Genomic DNA, 26,207 nt, shown 5'->3' with positions numbered 1-26,207 from the left:
TTATTCCCTAATATATTTTAAGCACCCTGGAGTAACAAAAATAAATTAAAACTTAGCATTGGAATAAAAAAGTCTAGAGTGCCATTATACCTGTATAGGGGTTCTGAACCTGTTTTAAAAGATAAGTAAAACACAATGAACGGAAGGTCAACATAGGGCAGAAAGGTGTGTCCTGGCTACTGTGTCAGTATGTGAACCTGGAACCTTTCAGCAAACCAGAATGCCGGGAACCAAGACTCTCTGTGATCAGAATTCCTTTCAATTAATTTGTAAAGGTTGGGAGCCAGGTCCTTCGTATGTGTTTGTGCTACATGTTATGGAGGCATGCTGGGTCAGATGTGCTCTTGGAGGTGTTTATTAACTCATCACCAAGATTGTGATCCAATCATCCTCTCTGTTCTCACCTGGATGGGCCTTCCAATTATCAATTTTATTATCCTGTCTTCCCCCTATTAGAATGTTTATCTACCATGCTTGTGCTTGGTTTATTTGATACTAATTTTCCCTATTCTTCTGTAAGCCCAAGGAAGGGATGTAGCAATGTCAGCTTTGCCCACTGTTCACTTCTCAGTGTTCAGTAGATGACCAGGCACTTTATACCTACATGAGAAATACCTGTTAACCAAGTGACAGAGTGAGCGAATAGGATGAATGAATAAAGGGTATGATATGCAGCATTCCTTGGGAAATTACTGTGATAAGAAGCATAGGTGGTTTTCCCCAACTGCCATGGTGGAAATATGGAGAGATGGATGAATTCATTCATTTACCAATTCTTTCAATAAACATTTATTGAGTTCCTCCCATGTGCTAAGCCCCAAAGATATAGCGGGAACAAGATTGATAATGTCCTTGCCTTCATGAAATTTATTTTATTTATTTTAAGATTTTAAATTTTTATTTATTTATTTATTTATTTTTTAATTTATGATAGGCACACAGTGAGAGAGAGAGGCAGAGACATAGGCAGAGGGAGAAGCAGGCTCCATGCACCGGGAGCCCGACATGGGATTTGATCCCAGGTCCCCAGGATCGCTCCCTGGGCCAAAGGCAGGCACCAAACCGCTGCACCACCCAGGGATCCCTATTTTAAGATTTTATATATTTATGAGAGAGAGAGAGCGGCAGAGGCAGAGAGGCAGAGACACAGGCAGAGGGAGAAGCAGGCTCCATGCCAGGAGCCCGACGTGGGTCTCGATCCTGGGTCCCCAGGATCAGGCCCTGGGCTGAAGACAGCGGTAAACCACTGAGCCACCTGGACTGCCCAACCTTCATGAAATTTGTAATCTAGTGGGGACCTCAGACCTTCAGTTAATGTCATGAACAAGACAGTAAAACAAAATCTTAAAACTAACTTCATGCCTACAACGTTACTACTACTGCTGCCATCTTTCTCCTCTGGATGGAATTACTGGCGAGTGTGGAAAGATTCTCCTAACTACCTTGCTACCAAGTACACACTCACCCGCCTCCCTCACAGGCTCAGAAGCCTGGTCCCGCATTACCTGCATCCTCACAAAGGCCGAGATCAGGGCTGGCTCAGTGGCACATCTAAAAATTCCATCAAGGCGTGGATCAAAGGTCATAGCATTGGATTAAAAAGAAGGTATTAGGTAGCTAGTAATTCCATCCGTGGAGGAAGTAAGATAGTACTACTTTGTCAACAGCAACTTTCTAATTAAAACAAATGATAAAACCAAAGCACATCCTCAGAGGCAAGTCATTGCTCTCATTTAGATTTTTAAAATTCTTTATCCAACATAATTTTTTTGATTTTTTAAAATTAAATGGGGAAAAAGGCATGAAAACAGTTTCATCATGAAACATACAAGTATTTACAAAGGCACTTTCTCTGCCATTTGCTTGAATCTTTTCCATCTTCTGGTATTCTGTCTTTTTAAACATTTTTTTAAAGATGTTACTTATTTATTTGAGAGAATGAGCTGGGAGAGGTACAGAGGGAGAGGAAGAAGCAGACTCTCCACTGAGCAAGGACCATGATGTGGGACTTGATCCCAGGACCCTGGGATCATGACCTGAGCTGAAGGTTAACCACTTAACTGACTGAGCCACCCAGGTGCCCCTCTGTCTTCCTTTTTGAATACATTGACCCATGACTGAGACATTCAATGAAATTCCCGCACACTGAGTTGTATATCCATTAAAAGCATGACACAGTGGTGTGACAGGTCTTGGAATGGCTGAGAGATTTTTGTTCTTGTTTTAGATTTTGATTTTTTGTTCTTGGTTTTAGAAATAGGTTGGTTGTTCTTTCTTTACCTGTATTAGTCATACATGGAGATATGAATTTACTGCCTTCAAAATCTATTTCCGACCTTAATATGACCACACAAATCAGTGGCTCCCCGGAAGAGTAATGAATACTGAGAGAAACATACAACAGGGCCAGAACACCTGTTCATCGTCCAGATTTGAGGCCTTGAAAGCGATCTGAATAGTTATGAAAGAAAAACTTTATTCTTCTTTCTTCGATCTCTATTTTACAGCAGTCCCTATTTTTATAACTTTTTTCATGATGTTGACTACCAAATCTCTTTACTCTTGGTATGGTAGTAAAGTAAAAGACCACAGCTGTTTAGCTAAATGAGGTATATGAGCTACAGCTACCTTAACACAGTCTAATCCAGCGTCTGTTTATACAGATGTGACAAGCCAGCAGAATGGTTCATTTATTCACCTAATCAGTGTTTATGGAGCACCGGCCCTGGGTCCTGTTCCAGCGGTAAACTGGAGAACAAGCAGATGTGGGTCCCATCCTGAGAGCTGAGGTGGGGCGCAGGCAGGTAAACGCTGGCTAATAGGCTAGTTTGATGGGTGTCAGGAGGAGGGAAGTGAAGAGCCTCCAGGAGAGAAGAAGTGGACAGCAAGTGGGATGCAGAACTCAAGCAGGAGCACCTTCTAGGCAGAGAGAACAACAGGCACCTTCCTCCTGGAAGACCAGTGCTGGAATTCTTAGGTGTTGACGATCTCTTTTAAATGCCCAGCAGTTAGTTGGCATATAATTTGCATTGAAGGTTAGGACCAATTTAATTTTCCTATTGAATGTCCTAGAAGACCCGAGCTTCTGTGGAGAGCCTTTGAACTTGAAAGAGTTCACATACCCATAGTACCGTGTGATAGCATGTGCTTGAATTTAGATGTGCTTGCAGCCAAACCTCTGCCTAAATGTCTGCAGTAACAAGAAGTTTGTTGTTTCCTGAGACAACCTGGTCCAGAGCTGAGACTGTAAAACTGAATGCTTCTGAATCAAACTGAAGAACTTTCTACTCATCCAACGGCTAGCTCGTCCCAGACGTCTTTTCTTCCTATTATGTTTCCCCTGATAGTTTTCCATTTCATGATTTGGTCTGACCTTGTGGGTTCCTTTGCCTCTGATCATCTCCTCTTCTCCACAGGGTTGGTTCTTTAGAACCATGACCCCTGACCCATGAGCAGGCCTTGTGAATGTCTGAACTCACTTTTAGACCTCTCCTCAGGACCAGCGTTGTGCTCTGACATTAAAGCTCTTTTGGCGTGGCTCCCACTGCAAACCGTGACTTAACTAATTCACCATGACTTAACTAGCAAATTCATTAGTAAATAATAAACTCATGGAAATCTGAAGTACAAATGGAATCGTATTGAGACCAGGGAGAAAAAGGAAACTGAAGGTGATGGCCCAAACGAATGTCTTTGTCTAAAATTTGGCACCATTTTTTTCCTCTAAGTTGAGTAAAACACTGCTTCCGTTAGGTAGTATTTCCTTTTCAAGATGTTCACATTGGGGCAGCACGCTTCACAGGGAACATTTCTACATGTGAAAATTGGATGACAGGATTCAAAAACCCACAGGTCATCGTAGGTCCTTCTTAATGGAAGGTTCTGCAGTGGAACAGGCTCTGTCATCCGCATTCTCCACATCAGTAAAGCCGTCTCTTTATTTACCTGCTCAGAAGCTTCCGATTATTTCTTTGCTTTGTCTTCCTTTTAGAAATTCTGAAAAAATTCCTGCCGCTCAATTCCTTTGTTGGAAAATGCAAATCCAACACAGCACTTCAAGGCTATGATAAGGGTGGACAGCACAGGGTGCCAAGTCACTGATTTATCTCCCAACTGTCAGGGATACCAGTAGACAGAGGGTCCCAGGGCCCTGCCAAGGTGTGTGAAGAAATGCCAGTGTATTCACACAATGACACAAATGTCACGGTGTTTTGACAGTCTTTTCTTAGGATATACTCTCTTTCCTGGGTCTATAATTTAAATATAATGTTAAGACCTTAAAATTTACTAGTCTAGTTAATTCTTGTTCATAACGGAAGGGGAACAGCAGTATAAATTGTAAGAACTGGACTCGGACTTGGTAACAAAGAGGCTTTTGAGGTTGTGACTTATGGTTTTAGCATGATAGTAAAAGGGATGGACACAGAGTCATCCTGGCCTTGCTACTTAGTCACCTTACTTAATTGCTGTTGCCTCAATTTCATCATCTGTAAAGTGGAAACAGTAATGAAACCACATGTCAAATATCTAGCTCTTCTCTATGTCCTTTAAAACCAGAGGATGATACTGGGACGCCTGAGTGGGTCAGTCGGTTAAGCATCTGCCTTCGGCTTGGGTTATGATCCCAGAGTCCTGGGATTGGGTGGGCCCTGCATCAGGCTCCCTGCTTAGTGGGGAGCCTGCTTCTCCCTCTCCCTCTGCGTGTGCTCTCTCTCAAATAAATAAAATCTTTAAAAATAAAATAAAATCACAGGATAATATAAAGATCAGTTTGCATTCCCAGAACTTAACACCAGGGAGGCAGAATGGTATGAAATCAGGAGTTGTAGGCTAGTCGGGGACGCCATTATCTAGCTCTGAGACCCACACTGGCCTGCTCTGTGGCCTTAGACTAGCCATTTTGGTTGTTCTCTGCCAAATGGAGTTCATCATGCCTGTTACCCACCTCCCGAGTTTCATTTACTCGTTCATGTTACAGATAACTAGCGACTGCCTGCTATGGGCCAGGTGTGGGGAAAGCAGTAGCAAGTAAGATGAACAAGATCAAGTCCTCTCCTCATGAGTCAGACATCCTGCTGGGGAAAGACAGGGAAAAAGCAGATATGTGGATAAAGGAAGGCAGTTTTGGCGACAGAGAGGAAGTGGGGGGTCTGGGGACAGGGAGGGGATGCGTCACAGACCGTGATCAGCAAGGGCCTCTCTGGTTGAGCTGAGAGCTCCATTTCTGGCTTCTGTTCCCAGGCCTCCCAAGGAACTGGGATGCAATCGGGGTGGCAGGCTCCACGTGTGGACATGTAAAGAGGAGGTACATGACCAGCCATAGCGTGTCAAGACAGGCTTTGGGGCAGGGGCAGGTGCGGGAGAGGGCACTTACCACGAGTCCTTGGAGACAGGTGGGCTGGCCAGGTGAGGGATGAGGAAGGCCGTGGAGAAGTGCCCGCAGAGCAGAGAGGACACCAAGACTGTCGGGTAGGATTGCATGAGTGAGGAACCCAAGTGGTGGTGCATGACAGCAGAGGATGTGGTTCAGAGGTGATCAACCATAATGAGTCAAGACTGGATAGTCCGGCATTTGTATCATCCCTAGAGTACAGCAGCTGGATGGAGTCTAGCACTTCGAAACCACAGTGCTTTCACAACCACGTTACTTCAACATTCATGATTCGTGGGTCAATTTCGACTTTTTAAAACCTACTTTTACCAAAAAAAAAACTTTTCTGTTTTGAATGTCAAGCTGCTGGCAGTAGCCCAGTTATCTACTCTGCTTTCAGGGCCTGTCACACCACAAGACCACCTTACTTTGGAGAAGGGGATCGAGTCGATTATCACTTTATCTCTCAGGAAGTTTTTGATGAAATGCTAAACATGGTAAGAACGTTCTTTATTGGTATTGCACAAGAAATACGTGTCCTCTGGTAGCAATGTTAGCAGCTAGTGATAAAAAGAGAGAAATATTTCCGCTTGTTATGAGAGAAGTGTTCTTGGTTTCTTTCATAAACCATATATACATCCTTGTTGACAGGCTGCTGTATTTTACGATCTTGGAAAGAATATTGTAAATTTTCAATAAAGCTGAATGAGTAGACGCTTTAAAAAACTAGAAGTAAGAACATTATGAAGAGTTCTCATGGTCTGCGTTTATCACCTGCTGCTGTTATTAGTCAGACTTGATCTGATGTGTGAAGCTTGTGAATTGAGCATCCCTTAATGTTGGAGTTTTCTATCCTGTTTGCTATTAATGATGCTTTCTTCTTCTTCTTCCTTCTTCCTTTCTTCTTCTTCTTCTTCTTCTTCTTCTTCTTCTTCTTTCTTCTTCCTTCTTCCTTCTTCCTTTCTTCTTCTTCTTCTTCTTCTTTCTTCTTCTTCTTTCTTCTTCTTTCTTCTTTCTTCTTCTTCTTTCTTCTTCTTTCTTCTTCTTTTTCTTCTTCTTCTTCTTCTTCTTCTTCTTCTTCTTCTTCTTTATTCTTCCTTCTTCTTTATTCTTCTTCCTTCTTCTTCATTCTTCTTCCTTCTTCCTTCTTCCTTCTTCTTCTTCCTCTTCTTCTTCTTTCTTCTTTCTTCTTCTTGTAGGATTTTATTTATTTATGAGAGAGAAGGAGCAGGGAGAGGAGCAGAGGGCAAGGGACAAGCAGACTGTGTGCTGAAGGCAAGCCTGAAGCAGGGCTTGATCCCAGGACCCTGAGATCATGACCTGAGCTGAAACCAAGAGCTGGATGCTTAACTGGTGGAGCCACCCAGGTGCCTTATCACTGGTGCTTTCTAACTGTTGTGGCCCTAAGCACCCTTTTATCGTGGTGTGTCCTAGTCACTTGGCCCGTCTTGGACACATAGACAGCCTTAACCTCTCACATTATACTTCAATGCACAAAACTATGGTACAGTTAAGCATGGGATCTGAAGTTTCTAGGACTTTAATTTCAAATGGCCAACTTTACACATAGTGCATGCTTTCTCTTGAATTCACAGAAAAACTCAAGTGAGAAAGTCCTGTAACCCCTAGGCCGTTCCCCTCCAATCTTCTCAAAAGAACATCTTGGAGATTCTTTATAATCTCTCCTAGGGCTGTATTTTGGTAGCTCACTATAGTGTGTCAAGAGTACTTTGGGATTTTATATTTTTAAAAGCCTTAATAGAGATAGAAAGCGTTATCTGGATTTTAGTAAGGATTCCTTCAGGACTCTTTGGTTTGAAAGACAGCTAGTTCCTGAAATTCATGTTATTTCTCTTGTTAGAGCCTTAGACTTTTTTTTCTTGGTTCATTTCATCTGTTCTCAGTACCCCATATGCTCCCCTGACGTTCCATACCTCATCGTACTGGTCGTAACAAAGTTGGTTCAATTCCTAGTCTACAAGATAGCTGTAGTTATATACCATATTTGGTTTTACAGTTTGACTCTTTCTATTTCTACAAAATCCTTATGTGGTTGAGCAGTACTCGTTTTTTACTGCTTCTGTTAACATATATTACTTCAATATAATGTCATTTTCTTCAACTTGAATTTTGCTTCTGAGATTGAGCTTGTGACTGATTCATGAAGAGGCAAACCTAGAGGTTACAAACTCAGGACACCTTGTCAGCTTCACCAGTCACACCAGTGCACTCAGCCTGCTGTGCACACAGCCTCTCTCCCCAGAACACCCACCCAGATAGCCTGCCTCACCCCTTGACAGACAACCTTGGCGTGGCGCAGCCCCAGACACCTCTGGTGGACAGTCAGACCCAGCCACTCCTCCATCCCTTCATCACCAACACGTGGATTGTCACCCACCACATGCTTACTGATATGTGAACCTTTTTTCAGGGCATAAATGCAGTCATTTCTCTGCAGATATTCTTCCTCTCTTGTTGAAATAAGATCACAGATCTGGAGGCTTCAGAAATGTGATTATTGCTGTTTATTAAGAAATCTGCAAGCAGGAAGGTATGAGAGGAGAATCACCAGCCAGAAGCTGGAGGAACACTTAATTTCAATTCTTTAAAAAAATTTAACAGGGCCTGTTTTATATATAAAAGTACACCGCCAGAGTCCTCCCAACTCTGCATTCTTCCAGAAAATATTTTTGGGATCCACAGAGGGAGGCCCTTGTACACACAAGAAACTCATATGTCTGAAATGTGATTCAGGAGTGCACATGAGGGGCGCAAGGGTTGGCTCAGTCAGTTAAGCATCGGACTCTTGATTTTGGCTCAAGTCATGATCTCAGGATTGATTGTGAGATAGAGCCCTGTGTTGATTCTTAAGATTCTCTCCCTCTCCCTCTGCTCCTCCCTACCTTTTCAAAAAAAAAAAAAAAATTTCGAAAACAGGATGAATCACAGTAAACAAGATAAATACATACCTGACAGATAAATACATACCTTCAGTATCTATCTAGATGCAATATATCTGTAAAAAGAAAAGATGTCCTAGTGTTTGCTCCAAAGAACAAAAAAGGTATCACATTGAGGGAATAAAACATTAAGGATATTTACTGTTGGGTTTTTAACTTTTAGAATACACAATATAAACTTCTTTGGATTATGAGGTGTGTGGATTTTCCTCCTCGTTCATAGCAGACACATTCACTAGAGACCCCCCTCCCCCAAGAGATGCTGTGTCTCGGGCTTGCAACACCACCTTGACAGATAGCCTGTCCCCCACCTGCAAGTCTCCAGGACATCTGGAGCCAGGAGTCGCATGTAGCGTCAAGGGCTCCCAACTGCTACTATCCTTAGTGATGATGGCACCATTTGATGGGATTCAATCAATGGGATTCAGCCTTGCAAGTGGTCATCATTTCTTTTAAAATCCTGTACATGAGGGGCCGCAGTCACCAAGATCTTCCATATTTTTTTATTCCTTCTTTTGTCATCAGCTTTCCAGTTTTTTTTAAAAGATTTTATTTATGATAGACATAGAGAGGCAGAGACACAGGCAGAGGGAGAGGCAGGCTCCATGCTGGGAGCCCGACGTTGAACTCGATCCCAAGACTCCAGGATTGCGCCGTGGGCCAAAGGCAGGCGCTAAACCGCTGAGCCACCCAGGGATCCCCAGCTTTCCAGTTTAGACTAGACTTAGTGGTTTAACAAATACCTCCAAAGAGAACACCTGGACAGTTTGAGAGGCACAATTTTACTTGGACTATTTTGAAAGGGAAAACAGCTTTGGGAGGAACTGGGCTTCCAGAATGTAGATTGAAGGCAGCATTTATACCTCAAATGACGACAGGGAACACACCAATTTTGTTGAGAAACATTTGGCACAGTTTCAACAAAAAGCTCTGTTTTATAAGGGAAAAAAACCCCCAGAATTGGGTCTGTTTTTCATGGCTTATCTCAGGATAGAAACGTTTTAGGATGTCCGTGTAATTCATGGCCTCCTGGCTTATCTGGGAATGCAGGGCTTTGGGGAATGGGAGCTTTTTCCTGGGGTACCTGCTATGCCAGCATAGCCCACGTGGCTGAGGTAAAGGGCGAGCTATCTGTTATGTTTCTCAGTGATGCAGTTTATGGTGCGGGGTTGGCAAGGAAGCAGGTGGGTAAGCAGAATGACCCATTCTACCACGAGCTTCAGTACCTTCACTCTCTCCCCACGTGTTTTGTCAGCCAATTACGGCATCTCTAAAAACTATTTTTTTTTTTTTTGCCACCTGAGAATTCTGATCAGATTTCTCTACTGTATTTTGATAGTAAGTCTCGTAACCCCACTGTCCACGCAATTGCTCACGTATGTAAGTTTCATGGAGGCACGTACGTGAAAGTAAGACATCACATAACTTTATATTAAATTTCACTGTGGCAGCTGTGATATGAAAATCTCTGTACTTCTCAAATTTCAGGGGAAGTTCATTCTAACATTCACTTATGGTCGTCACAACTACGGGTTAAATAGGGACACCATTGAAGGTATCGCAAGAGATGGTTTAGCAAGCTGTATTCACATGGAAATAGAAGTAAGTGTTTTTCCATTCCATTGGTTTATTTTTAATGTGTGTGAACATGAGTCTGTATATCTATATTTGGGGTGGAGGAGGGGGCTACGATGTGCAGGTACCACACTGCCAGGCACAGCAGGAGCTTATACTTCCTATGGGGGAGGCCAGACATGAACAATGAAATGACAAGACTCATGACACAAGGCATGGCGTGTATCCTGTGAATAAAAATGCCACTCAGGACTTATTTTCTAAGTTAATTCCCTCACCAAATTATCGCTTTGCTTTTTGGGCCTGGTCTCTGTTTATATAAAGTGACACGGGTAAAGATCCTTCTCTGCAGGGCCATGGAGCCATGTGCACTGGCCCCTCAGGGCTGGCCTGGTAGTTCTGTGCAGTTGGTGGTGGTCTCTGATTCTTCATGGGAGACAAGGGGGCTGTGCTGTCATTGACTCTACTTGGCTCACTGGCTGCAGTCCTTTCCTGCTCTGAGCAGTGTAGACTTGCTGATTTCAGGAGATTTCCTCTCTGCCCCCATATCTTATCTTCCCCAGTGGTCTTCAGTAATCAGAATATATAGAAGTTACTCTCAAGTCCAGATCCAAAGTAAAACCATGACCATCCCACTTATTTATTTTAAAAATTCATAGGTTTACTAAGTACATGAAATCTCTAAAGACAACGGATTGTCTTTTTAAGGTAGCTTTGCGCGGTCTAACAGTTTTGTAGTCAGAAGTTTGAAAAATGATTCCGTTGGATCAGACTTAGAGAACCCAAAATCTGGGGCTGGTCTGATATTCCTTTACTATCGACTCTGAAACTTCTTTAAAACCCGTTTCTTTTCTAACTGGGCAGAGCAGGAGACTGTGATTCTTTTTGACCACATGGATTGGTGTGTTGCCTCAATTCCGTGAAACTGGTCGTGTTTCTTCCAGTTCTTTAGTTTTTCTAACTTCAAAGTCCTGCAGCTCTCATCTTTCCACAATTGATTGCTTTTACATATTCAAAGAGATTGTCTGTGTTTCTATGCTAATAAGCAAAAAACAAACAAAAATAACCGAGGCCTTTTCCCAAAACTATCTTCCTCAGACAAGAAACTCTCCAGCTCCGTATGCTTACCTTTCTCCAGTCCACTGGTTCTGTGAGTGCTGGCTCCTGCTTCCTTTCTCCTCTCAGAGAACTTTCTTCTACTTGTTTCCAACCTATAAACCTGGTTTTATGTCCCTGATTCTCTCAAGCGAAAGCATTTTTCCAAATGGCTCTAGTCATTGGCACTTTTAGAAATTATTTTTTTTTAAAGAGCCTCTCCCCTCTGCACCCCGAATGTTTAAAACATGGATTTTAACCATTGAGTTAAACTCCTGATGATGGAATCAAGGTGGAAGGAACTTTAGAGTTCATTTGGAAGGGGTCTTACATTTCACCCATGAGGAAACTGGTGCTCCGGGAGCTCGCAGGCTTTGTTCTAGCCTACAGGAGCTGGAGAAACGAGGTCGGTCATGGCTCAGCCCTTCTGATCCACAGACCACCCATTCAACCCTGTGAGCTCCTGGCAGCAGGAGCTTGGGTGTCCCTTGTTCTGGGTAGAAGATGGGAGATATAGTAGGAACCAGCCCAACCAGGTTGCTGGTTTAGGAATAGGAAGGGTCCCGGGGAGATGACAAAGGGGCAACAGGGAGAACCTTTTATCTGTAGTAATATCTTTATCTCCTGGAGCTTCCAAGGGTGCTCTTTGAAACGCAGACTTGAAATTACTTTTCGTTGGGGCACCTGGCTCTCTCAGTCTGTAAAGTGTAAGACTCCTGATCTTAGGAGTTGTGAATTCAAGCCCTATGTTGGGTTTAGAGATTACTTAAAAATGAAGTCTGGAAAAAAAAAAAAAGTTACTTTGCAGTACTAAAGATGCAACACTACAATGAGTGTACCTGTTTGTATCTAGCAATTTTGTAAAATTTTATTTATTTACTTATTTTTATAGAACATGAAATGGGGGAGGGGCAGAGGGAGATAAGAGAATCTCAAGCAGACCCCAAGCCCAGCTTGAAGCTCAACATAGGGCTTAATCTCATGACCCTGAGATCATAACCTGAACCAAATCAAGAGTCAGACACCTAACTGATTGAGCTGCCCAGGCACCCTTAGCAATTTTCTTTTTTAACTGTCATGTTTATTAGAGTGATTAGTTAGATGACATCCAGGTAGTTCTTTTATTTCCAATAACAATATTTGACAAAGGGAAGTGATCCAACTTTGAGATATTTAGAGGGAAATAATAGCTTATTATACAAATAAATCTTTTAATACAAGACTACTTATTACACCTATGTTGTCAGATGTCTGCAACATGATTTCTAAATTGTATCTGTTTCCAATCTATTATCTTTTCTTTAAACAAATAGGGTGTAAGAAGTTTGAAATGTTCCTATTTTGAACCTCGATATATCCTGGTGGTACCCATGGACAAGGAAAAATATGAGGGATATTTGCGGAGGAAAGGATTATTCAGTCGTGTAGAGATTGAATTTGCTGTCTCCAGAGTGGACCTTTATATTAAAATCAATCAGAAATTTCCAGGATATTTTGATGCAATCATCAATGCAGGTCAGTAACTTTCAGCAAAGTTTTATTTTTGAAGAATAAGGTCACTAGGGGAAAAATCTAGTCTAACGTACATTCTTAACTATTGGCTGACTGCAGTTTCTTATGGTTGTAGAACTGGGGTTCCTGCTTCTTTTGTTGGCTGTCTGCCAGGGGTTGCCCTCCATCCTTGAGACGGCTCCCAGGTCCTGTTCCTGGGGCCCCTCTGTCTTCAAGCCGCCGTTGGCACATCAGATTCTCCTTGTGCTCCAAGTCTCTGCATTCCTCATCTGCTACCAGAAAACTCTCTCTTTAATAGGGCTCATGTGGTTAAGTGTTGACCCACCTGGGTGGTCCCCCTTCTGACTGGCCCAAACTCAACTGATGAGTAACCTTCATTACATTTCAAAAATCCGTTTTGCCCTTTAACCTGACATAATCATAGGAGTAGTAGCCCCTCACATTCACAGGTTCTGCCCACACTGAAAGGAGGCAGTGATATGAGGGTGAAGTGTCACTAGGGTCTTAGAATTCTGCCTACCTACCACAATAGTCACAAAATTAGATGTGGCTTAAAAACTCGTTACCACCAATAGTTGCAAATTGACTATATTTTGATGTGATTCTGTTGCCTTAAAGTACCTTCTCTCACCTACTGTAGATGATCTGGAAGTTGCCTACCAAAAGCTGAGTCAACTTATCAGAGAATACCTTGGATTATCTGAGGAAACATCCAAGAATTTGGCTCCAACTGCAGGTACTACCCCATTCCTTTCGTGTCAGGAAACCAAATCTGTGAATTGCTATCTGGGTTACTCATCCCCCAGCCTCACACTGGTTCTAACTCACTAACCCCTCTACTTCCTGGTGTGGTTGTTCCCACAAAAGCTGTGCAAAGCAGCCCTCAGGATCTGTCTCTCTCCTTGTTTTGGTGGCCATAGTGGAACTTAGAGGACTGTCCTTCAGGGACACATGGCCAGTACCTCCTTAAGGTTTATGGTAAATAAGGGTCAGCCTTCCAGTTCATAACTCAGCCTTCCGGAAGTCTGGCTCTGATGGGGAGCTGAGGTGGTGTTCTGCTGGGTGGTTGGTATTAGTGTTGTTTCAACCCAATAGGCTTTTTTTCTCCTTTGCCTTGCTACTGTCCTCAAAATGTTGTACTACTAGAGGTTATAGTAGAAGAGTGCAGTCAGAGGATGTGAGCCTGGCTGTGGCCCTCCTGCTCCCTTGGGCAAGCTGCTTCACTGTTCTGAGCTTCAAATGACTGTCTTGCTAGATGGAGTGGAGGCAATGCCCTCCAATAATGGAGAGTTAATGCCTCATGGAGCATGTGCAGCAAATAGCACAGGCCATAGAGCAGTGTCTATGCCATCTCCTTGGAACCTAGGAATTCTAAAACCCTAACTTAGAAATTTGGTACATGAGTGTTTTGAGATGGATTGAAGTTTCTCTCTAATCCACTGCATGCCCATGGAGATGGCTGCTATGAAAAAAAAAACAAGAGAAAAGAAGTGTTGGCAAGGATGTGGAGAAATTGGGAAGGCAAAATGGTATAGCTCCGGTGGAAAATAATCTAATGGTTCCCCCCAAAATTAAAAATAGAATTACTGTGTGATCTAGCAATTCCTCATCAGGGTATATACCTACAAGAACTGAAGGCAGGGACTTCCACAGAAACTTGCACACCAGTGAGTGCAGCATTGTTCACGGTAGCTGAGAGGCTACCAAATGTTCATTGACAGACAAATGAATAAACTAAATGTGCTTTATAAATACAATGGAATATTTTTCAGTCCTAAAAAGGAAAGGGATTCTGAACACAGGCTACAGTGTGGATGACCCTTGAGAACATTCTGCACAGTGAAATAAGCTGGTCACAAAAACACAAATATAGTCTGATGCCACTTTTAGGAGGTACCTCAAGTAGTCAAATCCATAAGGACAGAAAAATGGAATGGTTGCCAGGGGCTGGGGAAGCAGAGGGACAGAGTGCTGTTGCTTCACAACTATAGTTCACAATTACGATGGAAAGAGTTCATGGGATTGGTTGCACAACTGTGTGAATATACGTAACACTACTGAACGGTACACTTTAAAGTGGTTAAGATGGGCAACTTTGTTACGTGCATTTTTACCACCCTGATAAAGAGAGAGAAGGTCCTCCCCAGTGGGCTGAACTGCATTCACGAATCACACATTGTAAAATGTTAACGTGAGACCCTGGCTTGCTGTGTGCTCCTGTGCTTTAGCCTTTGTGACTCTTGGCCGAATTGGAATTTGCTGGCCAGGTTGTATCTCCACCAGGCGGAAGCAGGCCAGGCCATGATTTTGCTAGAGTCCAATCTTTTGCAATTTTACACATTTTTTTTTTCAGATCAGGTACCCTTGGAATTCTGGAAGGAGGTCAGTGTGAACCTGTAACAACAGATAACAGAGCGAGGCTGTCCTCTGTATGTTGTCTAGGCAATAGGGGGCCAGGGTATGACTTGCTGGCTGGAGAGTCCCCGGAGGAAAGTGTGCCCTGTGTACAAAATAGGCATTCGTAGAGCAGTGGAGGACCGTGCCTGGTCTACAGAAGGAGGACATTCAGTTAGGAGCGTGCCCATGTGTTTATCCAGCACTGCTCCAATCTTCCGCATCAGGCATCAGCTCTTTAGAAAGCTGTGCCCGGCAGGGTGCACCATGTATCTACAAGGCTTTGGTAGCTAGATGGAAGTTTCTCTTGAGGAAATCTGACTCTCTTTGCTCTCCAGCTTCGCTAACCCAGCAACTTCTGATCTTTAATTTGGTCCCCGGGGTGGACCTGTCCCGTTGGGGGCTGTTTCCTACGTGAGAGCACCCTGCCTTGCTCCCTGAGCCAGGCCCATCTCCCGTTGTAAATTAATAAGTTGATGTTCTGGCTTTTAAATCAGCCCCTTGTGGATTTCGATGAGCACAGCCAGTCCCCTGAGCCTGAGAAGTTCTGAGTCTTGGGGAGAAGCATGTTTGTCAGTCCATAGCACTGAGGGCACCTCTGAGCTGCAGCACTTGAGCAGGACTCAGCCTGTACAGCCAGCAGGGCTCCAGCCCTCTGTATCCTGCAACCACCAGGATGCTGACTATTGGGTGTAGTTGCCATTTAGCGGGTTAATAGACCAGATAATGTGTGCGTAGGAAAAGAGACTCCTGTTTTAAAGGGTGTAATAAAACTTCATTTATTTGGACCAATTAGGTTAGGCCTGTCTGATTTCATGGAAAGTATGAATTATACAATTTGTTAAAATGTTATCCCTCTCAGATATGTTTAATAACTGAAATGGGGCCATCTAGTTATTGATTAATATGAGCCTCAGCTTTAAGAAGTAGATGGGAGGGCTTATAATTAATACATCAATTCACTGGCCTCAATAGACCCCCATTTTCCTGGCAGGTTTAGTGTTTTGGGAGATAATGTGTTTTCTTAAGAAGCCAAACACCTCATTTTATTTAAATAGTTAATCCATGAAGGACGTTACTGTTTTTGGTTGATCATTTAAGGATAAACTTGCACATAAAGTGGCTTTGTGGAGGCCAGACATTATTCAAGTGAGTATTTAAAAATTCTAATGAGCATAGTCCTTACTAATAAAGCTTTTAAAGGATCTCTGGTGGCTTAAGAGTAGAGCCAGTGGCCTCTTGGAGTTTCAGGGCTGTAAAGTATATGCCAAGGAGGGCAGGTCAGATGTTCACAGGAGAGCAGGGCCCAACCATAGTCACCTCAAAATGAGCATCATGATTCCCCCAGAAGGGACCAGAGTCCCAGTGGGGTCACCGCCCCAGGCCTGGCTGGCTCTTATATTTTTGCTTCCACTCTGATTTTAAGTACTGTAGTTCAGATCTGTTTACGTGAAGACTTCCATTACTTACATAAATGGGACCCCCTAGATCAATAATTTTAGCATAGTGGAATATTTTTAATATATAACTGAACTATCAAAGGTAAGAAATTAAAAATTTATAAGATTCTATGAAAGGCAGTGTAAGCAATTAGAAAATTGGACCGAAATTAGGAAGCCTTAGTCTTGCATCCTAAATTTTATCAATAATCATTGATTTGATTAGAGAAACCACTTTGAACTTCCATTTCTAAAAAGCAAAGCCAACTACATATAATATTATGGACCATTCTGGAATTAGAATTTGCTGAGGTTTTTTTCCCCCAGTTAATTAGACTGCCTATAAGGTAGGCTCCAGTACAAACAGAAATCTGGTGGCCAGTGGCATTGTTTTAATGCAAGCAGGAATCCTGTATCAATGCCAACTGAAAAGTATTCCTAGATATTTGAAGTGATAATACATAGCTTTATCTTTAGTAATTTTATGTTGCCAATTTGTAACTAAGAATGCAATTTTAATTTCTACTCTTAATGATGAAAGTAGAACAAAGTAACCTTGAAATCTATAGGTTATAAGTGTAGCAACCCCATCAGCCTAGACCCAGAAATGGGAACGTTTACCAGAGGAGAGACTAAGTGACTTTACGTTAAATGCACATACAAAATAGTAACTTGAATTACAGAGTGATTATAAAACCTTGAGGTACTAAGATGTACCATTAATTAAAAATGTTTATCAACCATGGTACAGATCTTATTATTTTTTCCCTATAGCAATGCAGATGATATTCATTTCTAAAGCCTGAAAACTAAAACAAAAACAAAAACAAAACAAAAAACAAAACCCTGAGTAAACAATACGGCTTTTGTAAAATAAGAAAAAGCTCTATTCACAACTCAGTGTAAGGGATGGTTTTTATCCTCCATGTGTCTGTGTACAACCTATTTCCGGAATACTTATTTGGTGCTCCCAGTAAGCTTTTAAAAAGCTAATCCAACTACCACCCTGAGTCCCTGCTATAGAGATAATAGAACAAAATTATATTTGTGAATCATTATTTAGAATTCTGACTGATGGGAAAGGAAAATGATGATGGTGATGAGTCAAAGGGGGGGAGGGGGAGGGGAGGGAAACTGAGCAATTTACTGGTCCCCAAACAGTGCCTTTATCTCTAATAAAGGGCAGTATATCATTTGCCAAATGATGTGAATTGTTGAATTGTAAAAGTGGGGAAAACATCCTTGTATATCTGATCCTAGGAAACCAGGGGGTTTAACAACTAGGAAGAGCCTTCAGGATTGGGTCTCACTGTTCTTATGCCCTTCTGTTTTTTAAATTCCCTTTTTTGTGATTAAAAAAAAACCACACACAGAATTAGCCATCTTAGCTATTTTAAGTGTACAATGTAATGGCATTCGCTACATTCACAGTGTTGTGTAACCATCACTACTACCTGTCTCCAAAAGTTATCAGCCCTGCCTCACTGAAACTCGATTCCCATTAGGCAGTAACTCCTCTTTAGTCCCCAGTAACTACTCATCCACTTTTTGTCTCTATGAATTGGCCTATTCTAGACATTTTTACTGTTCTTTTTTTAAATTTTAATTTTAATTTTTCATTTTTACTGTTCTTATATTTTAATTTGTTGCTTGACTAAATTCGTATTTAATCTATAGCGGTCATGAACTAGGGCTATAGGAATGATAAGCAGAGCCATCCCCTCGGAAACCTCACCAAGAGGCCAGCTTTTCCTTGTCTCTGCTTTTCCCCAACACCATCCCCAGAGACATCTGGTTCAACTGGAGGTCCAGACCAGGAGGTTCAGTGAAGACACAGAGTAGTCCGCGCTCATCCTGCTTTGTGAGGGAGAAGGGACAGTAGTCAGGAGCCTGGTTTGCTTCTGGGGTTGGACCAACCTTGGGTCATCTGAGAGGTCTGACTCAGCTTACAGTCACCTCAAAGTGAGCTGAGACTATTTTCTTCAAGGCTGTTCCACACTGCTGTGCCCTCTCTGACCACAGCATTTCAGAGCCATGTCCTGAAGACTGGGTTAAGATGTTATATGGACCACCAGAATATATATATGGGCTTCTGTCATAAACAAGTGCCTGCTGAGCTGATTGTGTCCATGGTTGGTTCATGAGACCAGAATCACACTGAGAACTTGCTCCCATGGTGATCGAAGGAAACGTCCCCTTCCCCACCCCACGACATTAATGTGCTAGTGGCCTCTGAGAGCCATTGCTGAAACCCAGGTAGACTTGGAGGGAAAAGACTGGCCCTGGAGGTAGGGCAGCAGCTGGGAGGGCAGAACCTCAGGAGCGGCTCCTCTAAGCCATGACACTGCATGCTTCTGTGGGATCCATTCTTTGCCTCCTTCCATTCAGTACTGACTTACTGCCTGTTGAGTTTCCTGTACCTTCCTGGTTCCAGTTTCTTGAAGGGGACTGCTATTAAACAAGGAAACAAATGGGACTTGCCCTGGCTTAGATGTATACCCTCTAGTTTCTACCATCAAAAGCAGCACTGACTTCTAAGCTGTGGAAATTTTAAATTTCATTTGCTTAAAAATTCTTGCCACTTGCAGACCTGGACATAAAATTTTGGTTCTGTGAGTAAGCCTATCTATTTTTATTTACCGAAGCTCATGATTTCAGTTGGCTAAAATTATTCTAAGTTCTATGAAATAAGAGAATTCTAGACACCTAGGATCCCCAAGGGGAAGAGATGGTTATAGTTCTTCTCTCTGTGTAATTTTATTCTTTTCAAGGGCCTATGTGCATCAGAAAAGGAAAAGGTATTTTTTTGTCATTTCTAAAGTTCCTTAGTTACATAGTGTGTGTTAAGAGGTTTTTAGCTAACTTCTTTTTATATTAAAGCAGGAGCTCCTTCTAGCAAGAAGACCACCTCCGGGGTGCCAGCACACCTGGTCCCATCCCCAAGGCGCTTGGCAAAACTGCAAGCAGATGGCCAGATAACAGAACGTCTCTCTGGAATGCAGATTCAAACACAGGTCCCTGAAAACCAGAACCTAGCCCCCTTCCAGAACCAAGAGCTGACTCAGGGAGCAACCCATCAAGAAGAATGTTCTCCCAGTAGCCATGTCAGTGCTGAGCCTCCTCTGCAGCCCAGCTCATCAGCACTTGGTGTTTCCCAGCAGGCTCAGGACTTATCCCCAAACCAGAAGGAAAAGGATGTTCAACAATCAGATCTTTCTTCAAAAATAATAATGACAAATGTCCCCGAAAATGAGTCCATGACATCTGAAGCGAAAGCAGGTAAGATAGGGCAGCCTAACATCACTCCTTCCCAAGAGCCTTCTCAGCACCCTGACCCATCTCCAGCTCACAGCCCTCAGCCGGACCAAGATGAGGAATCAGGGGAGGCCAAGGTAACCTCCACTGACCCTCTGCCATCTGAAGCCCTACAGGGGTCTGGCCCAACCTCCCCCAGTCCCCGGAGAACCCAGGATAAGGAAACTGAATCAGTAGCTCTGCCACCCAACAGTACCCGTTATGAGCCTCCAAGAGACCCTTCCCACCCGAATGGGGCCAAAACAGCAGGACCATCTCCAGAAGATTCTCAACAACCTCTAGCGGAAGGAACCCCAAAAGCAGAATATGTCCGGGTTAGCACTCCTTACCCAGAATTGCCACATCCTCAGGATTCAGCAGACCTCAAACAGACCCAGCACAGGGACAACCCAATGACCTTGCTTCCCAGAAGCTGGCTGGCTCCCACCAGGTTGCCTCAGCCGCAGGTCCTTGCTCCACTCCAGAGTCGGAGGCCCACACCCAAACTCCTCTCACCCAGCAGGGAGGAAGCTTTAGGAACAGCCTCAGATCAAACCATGACTCCCTCCCCTAGGCCTCCACCAGCTCAGGAAGGAGACTTCAGTAAATTTCCTCCCATCAGCCCTCCCCAGTCCAAACCACCACAAAATCAGAGCCCCCATCTGGACCACAGCACTCAACAAGTCCAGGAAGGAAAGGTCAGGGAGGTGAAACTCCCTCTTATCAGCACCCCTGTCCAGGAGCACACGCCACAGGCTGCCCCTGATCTGCCCTGGGAAGAGGAGGCTCAGGTGGTTAGGCTTCCACAGATTCCCACCCCCTTCTCAGAACAGCAGCTGCCCCAGAACCCCAGGGCTCACCATTATTCGAGGCCCGCAAAGGAAAGGCAAGCGCCCAAAGCAGGCCACTCCTCCAGCAAGAAGATTTCAGATGTGCAGTCTTTACCCCAAAACCGGGAGCCAGCGCAGCAGATAGGAGCTAGGGGAAAAAAACTCCCTATTCAAAGAGAGACCACTGAAAGGCCAGGGCATCTGAAAAAGGCACTGCCTAGAGGCCGTCAGACAGCCTTGCAGCCAGAATCCCAGAGGAAGCTGACTTCCCCAAAGGTACCCGACCACCCTCACCCCAGCCTGCCTCAGAGCCCTCAGGGGAGCCAGAGAAGAAAAGTCCAAATGCCAGAAATCTTTGAACTCCCCCAGGCCGAACCATTGCCTGAGGATCCCCTATTACACGTAGAGAAACGGGAGAAGGTACCTTATTCCAGAAAAAAGGCCCGTGCCAACGTCCCCCCAGATGACCTGGTTCAGAAGGTAGCCGTGACCCGAACAGGACCACCCTTGAAGAGAGAGCATTCTGGAGGAGTGCCTCAGGAAAATAAAGCTACCCTCAGTGGTGACCAACCAACTCAGGAGGGTCAGCGCCTGCCCAGGAGACCTCTCCAGAGTGAGGTGTCCTCTGCAGAGTCAAAACCAGACGATTCTGCTCCCAGGGAACATCCGAGCAGGAAAGAAGAGGCTCATAGAAGGGGAAGGTTTCAGAAGAGGCAGGCTGCTTCGGGGTCCCCAGAGCAGGCCTCCACCCAGCCGCCTGTCAGACAGACACCAGCCCATAGAGGGACCCGCCAGACCACAGAGAGCTCTGGCCGAAGGGACAGTGCTTCCAGGCAGCCTGCCAAAGACAAACACGACTGGAAACATGGGGGAGCAGCAAAGGACAAGAGCTCTGTCGCCACGCCCCAGACTCAGGTGTCTGCTGAGGAGCAGGCCGACTGGAAAGGAAGACGGCGAGCTCGGGGCAGTCAGAGCACCAAGGTTTAAGCCATCCTGGAGCCCCTGGGTCTTTAACGGCTGTGCCCCATTGGAGGCAGCGCTGTCACGGCAAGGAAAGCTATGGCCAGGGCACCAGGAGTCTATATAGCAGCTCCCTTCTGCCCCCCAGGAAACCTAGGCAGGTGGACAACAGCCCTCTCCAGCCATTGGATCCTTAGAAGGCAGCCAGCCTGTGCACCTCAGCGCCTCTGTCGTGGCTTGGCGCTGTGGCCTAGAGGAGCAGCCCCTAGAGTGGGCTACACCGCACGCAGTGCCCCTGCGGCCATCTCCAGAGACGGTCCTAAAGCCTGGTGTCAGCAGGGCGCCTCTGTGTCTAGACTTGTATGCATTCGAACTCTGGCTGAGGCTCTGTCATGTTGCCGTCGTTTTTGCTTAACTCATTAGGAAGGTTCACTTCTAAATGAGAAAATTCTCGCATACCACTGGCATTGAGGGAGCCAGAAGGAGAACCCTGAGGAAAGGAAGCCTTAGCGGTTTCTGGGCCTTGGTCACCCCCATAAAGATTCCCACCCCACGGTTCATTTGTGGGCAGAGGACACAGTTGTTTGCACACAGGACACGGTGACTGAAGCATGCTTCCAATTTGTAGATTTGCGTCGGCACATGTTACCTGCAACTTTTGCTTGAAATGTATTTCAAAATGAATACCTTCCTTCCGTCCCTGAATAGGAACCTCATGCCCATGCCTTTGTTATGCCAAACCACCTGGTTGAATCAGTTGAAAGAGTTGTTGGGGAAAGGGTCCAGGGGAGTCAGTTTTCCTTTACAGATCCTTTTCCTTTATAGATAAGAATTCTCTTGCTGGCAAGTGACAGGAGTCTAACCTGGGCCAGCTTACGGGAATCTGCAAGAAAGGAGTGGAATATCTCACACCACCAAACTCTGGGGAGGGCACAGTTGCAGCACAGCCTCAGATTGGAGACCAGTTACTGAACATAATGCAGACACTCATCATCTCCAGTATTTTCTGTCATCAACTGGACTCTCATTGTTTTTCTTTCTCCATGATGGCTCTTTCTCTTTGATTTAGGTGGATTATATACAAGTTTCTACCCATGGCAGCAAATATGGCTACCAATATCTCTCAAGTTTTATATCTGGTTTTACATCTGGCAGCTCCCACCGCCAGAAAGGGATTAATTTACATGTTCCTTAATCCTAAAATTAAAAAAAATTTTCAGGGAAAGGTATTGATTAGGTCAGGTGCTCACTCTTAAACTAATCTACTCAGGCCAGAGATGGGGTCACATACACATTAACCACTGGGCCTCCTCCTCAAGTATATGGAGGCTACATTCCCAGAAGGCAGCTAATTCTGAGCAAAGCAGCCAACCCAATATTTGACTCTTAAAACCAGGTATTTATTGATTGCTTGCTGTGTGAAAAGCAGCATCTGAAGCTGTGTTTGGCATCCTGTATTTAAAAAATACCAAAAATTTGAGGACTCAGTGCCTATATAAATGGATCTTACCATATACAAAAGGTACGTGTTGACAAAATTAAATGTATGGCAAATATTATTTCAAGGTCAGGAAATTGACATTTTATAAATCCAAGATGCAGTCCTTTTGTAACATGAAGAGCCTGTGTTATACTAATAATTACCCTTTGAATTATCTGGTTTGTCAAAGATCATAGTGATAAGGTGATTTTTTTTTAACATATAACTTCTGTTGAGTTCAATCATCCAACCAGCATTGATCGAGCATCTCCTATATGCCAGACACTGTGCTAGTTGTTAGATGTACATAGCAAGATGACGAGTACGCTTCAAGGAGCTCTTTTACTGAAAGAGATAGACAAGAGACTTCATTACACCACCATGTGATTGGGGCAGCTGGAAGCCCCATAGCACACAGGGCTAGGTTCAATGTCAAATAAGCAAACCCACTTAGTAACTTTTCTGGAATATCATCAGGATACCAAGAAAGGACACCAAATGCAGCCTGGGATGGCAGAATTGGATCAGCCAATGCTTCCAAGAGGAGGTCCTCTTTCAGCCGAGTTCTCAGGGTCGCAAAATTAGAATGACAGGAGAGAGTGAAGGTTTCGCAGAAGAGGGAACAGTGTAGGCCTAAGCATGGCAGTAAGAGCAGGCACAGGATTTTTTTCCTAAGGATCCAAATGTTAGGAGAGCTGTAGGTATCTCTAGATCCAAAGGGCAGCTTGTGCTATGCTAATAATGAATTTCGAAACTTGATTTTCTAACAATGGAAAGCCATTGAAGAGTTAAATTTTTATCTTAGAGGTAATGTCTAGAGTTGGTATGGAGGATAAATTTAAGGTAGTCCATATAGGGGGTCAGAAGGATGGCTGGGAAGCTGTTGCAATAGTCCTAACAAGATGGTAAGGGCCTGAAATGAGACACCGTGGCAGGAATGGACAGATTCAGGAGGTATCTGGATTGGATTTGGGGGGGCGGGGGGAAGGACAGATGGGAAAGGGAGAAAATAAGGATAACTGCCCCTCATTTTATGAGCTGTGAATGGAGCATTTCAGAGGCACAATGAGCGCAGGTGAGAACTTTCAAAAAAAAAAAAATACTTGGGTTTCCTCCTTGAGCAATGGGTCCTGAGGCTCCTTAAGCCATTACTGTTGCTTTTTTATTAGGGTTCTAAACGGAAGTGAAAAGCCAAATTTCCCTTTGTCTTACTTAGCTGAAGCCCTGGCTCCCTTCCCAGGGGTTCATGATGTCATAAGGTTTGTGTTTTGATAGGACATAAAATGTCCTGGGTTCAGTGCAGCTGGGCAGCATTTTGTTTGTAGTCCAAAGAAGGGAGTAGTGACGATCACTGACCATTCTGTGGTGGGAGGATTTTACTGCTATTATGTTCTCAGCATAATGGAAATTTGTGCTTTTTAGTTGTATGAGAATTATCATTTTCCATCTATGTTGACAGAGTTCATATGACTTCCATTTGCTGTATTCCTCAGCAAAGTGATCTTTACGGGAAAGCAAAAAACATTTCAGACTTTAGTCCATTAGCTAATATGATCCTTTAGCTTTTTAAGGGAAGTCTGGCACCTAGTCTTGAAGTAAACAGGAATAAAAACCTTCTTCAGATATTTAAGGAACAACATCAGTTATTTTCAAGCCTCAAAAGAGAATTGGACAAAGGACATGGTCAGGTTATTCACAAATGAGGAGAGAAAAATGGCCAAAATAGATGTTAAAAAACAGTTACCTTTCACTACCTCTGTAAATTAAAATAGATTAGATTTAGGGGGTACCAAATTGGCAAAGATGGAAAGTAGATTAATGTCTATTCTTGGTGAGGTTAAGGGTAAGCACACTTTCTGTGTCGCCATTGAGTAAGTTGGCACAACTTTTGAGGGGACAGTTTGACAGTATCTGTCAGAGCCTTTAAATTTTGCCCATCTTTAATTTAGTAACTCTAAGACTTATCACAAGGAAGTGATCGATTTAGAAGGATGTTGCTATTAATGCCTTTATAATAAAATCTGGAAATAATACAGCCACCCAATGGGATTATAAAAATAAGTTATGGAAAAAAAACAAAAAAAAAATAAGTTATGGAAAAAAAGTTATGGTATAGCTATATGTAGGATGTGATGTTGCCATTATAATCATTTTGTAGAAGAATATAGAGAAGAGGAAAATATTTGTTACAATTAGGGAGGAAGTAGGTTTAGGAGGTGTATATAGCCCATTATTTCAGTTGTTTGTTCTGGGTGGTTGGATTATGGATCATTTTTATTTTCTCATTTATGCTTTTTAGTATTTTCCAAATTTTCTACAGCGAACCTGTGTTTATTCAGAAAAGGTTACATGGAACCACATTCACACATATGAAAATCTGTCTTGTGAAAGAGCAACCTTATGTTCTATTTCAATTTGGCATAATGAGGAACTTTCTAAAAGTTAGAAGTCCTGTACAGAGGAACAAACAGGCTTTCTTGAGAACTTAGAGGCTCTGTGTAGGGAATCTTACAGGAAGCCTCCATATGGTGGGTGATTAGTTGGACTGGATAAAACTTAAGGTTCCTTTTATGATCCATTTGTGACAACTGACTCTCCTGGCTGGGTATGAAGAATCCAGAACTGTAGTTTATTGAAAATAGAGCTTAGTACTAGAAAATCACACCCAGTTAGGACTCAGAACAGTAGCTTCCAAGCTTTCAGACCCCAAACCTGTAACTAGAATATATTTTACAAAATCATGACCTACACACAGACACCCACAGGAGACACAAGTATGAAACAAACTCACTGCAGTGATGATACAGCCTGATGTTTTCTGTTCTGCTTAATCCTTATTTTAAAAAATGCTGGTCATAGCCTACTAAATGGATTCCACAATTTAGTTTGCAACCTGCAGTTTGAAAAACCCTGCCTGAGGGGATCCCTGGGTGGCTCAGCGGTTTAGCGCCTGCCTTTGGCCCAGGGCGTGATCCTGGAGTCCCGGGATCGAGTCCCACGCCATGCTCCCTGCATGGAGCCTGCTTCTGTCTCTGCCATTCTCTCTCTCTCTCTCTCTCTCTCTCTCTCTCTCTCCACCCCCCCTGTCTATCATAAATTAATAATAATAAATAAATAATAAATCTTTAAGAAAAACTCTGCCTGAGCTCTCTGGAGCTTTGGTATGGTGCTGTTCCTAGAGGCCTATTGACAAGATGCTTCCCTGCTCTAGTTGCTTCACGTGAGACGGGATGGGTTGACATGACTTATGCTGAATTCTTTTCTGGGACAATAGCAAGGGTGCAATGTATTGGCAGT

The 26,207-nt window shown here is 43.5% G+C and overlaps 1 protein-coding gene across 4 annotated transcripts in view; it reads left to right on the top strand.

Annotated features, from left to right (window-relative positions):
* Nucleotides 1-26,207, top strand: part of LRGUK (leucine rich repeats and guanylate kinase domain containing) — a 109,620-nt gene that overhangs the window by 45,489 nt on the left and 37,924 nt on the right. For 2 of the 4 annotated variants that reach the window (XM_072764003.1, XM_072764004.1), the window contains 5 exons: nucleotides 5,772-5,868; nucleotides 9,820-9,933; nucleotides 12,315-12,516; nucleotides 13,154-13,249; nucleotides 19,227-24,943. In XM_072764003.1, coding sequence (XP_072620104.1) covers nucleotides 5,772-5,868; nucleotides 9,820-9,933; nucleotides 12,315-12,516; nucleotides 13,154-13,249; nucleotides 19,227-21,457 — 2,740 coding nt within the window. In that variant the 3' untranslated portion in view covers nucleotides 21,458-24,943. Of the gene's footprint in view, nucleotides 1-5,771; nucleotides 5,869-9,819; nucleotides 9,934-12,314; nucleotides 12,517-13,153; nucleotides 13,250-19,226; nucleotides 24,944-26,207 lie in introns of those variants that run through there. The other 2 variants (XM_072764002.1, XM_026010862.2) reach the window with 2 other exon arrangements.

This window comes from Vulpes vulpes, chromosome 7, assembly GCF_048418805.1.
Source record: "Vulpes vulpes isolate BD-2025 chromosome 7, VulVul3, whole genome shotgun sequence".
Classification (NCBI taxonomy): Eukaryota; Metazoa; Chordata; class Mammalia; order Carnivora; family Canidae; genus Vulpes; species Vulpes vulpes.
The sequence above is the reverse complement of the archived record's forward strand: the minus strand, read 5'-3'. Positions and strand labels throughout refer to the sequence as shown.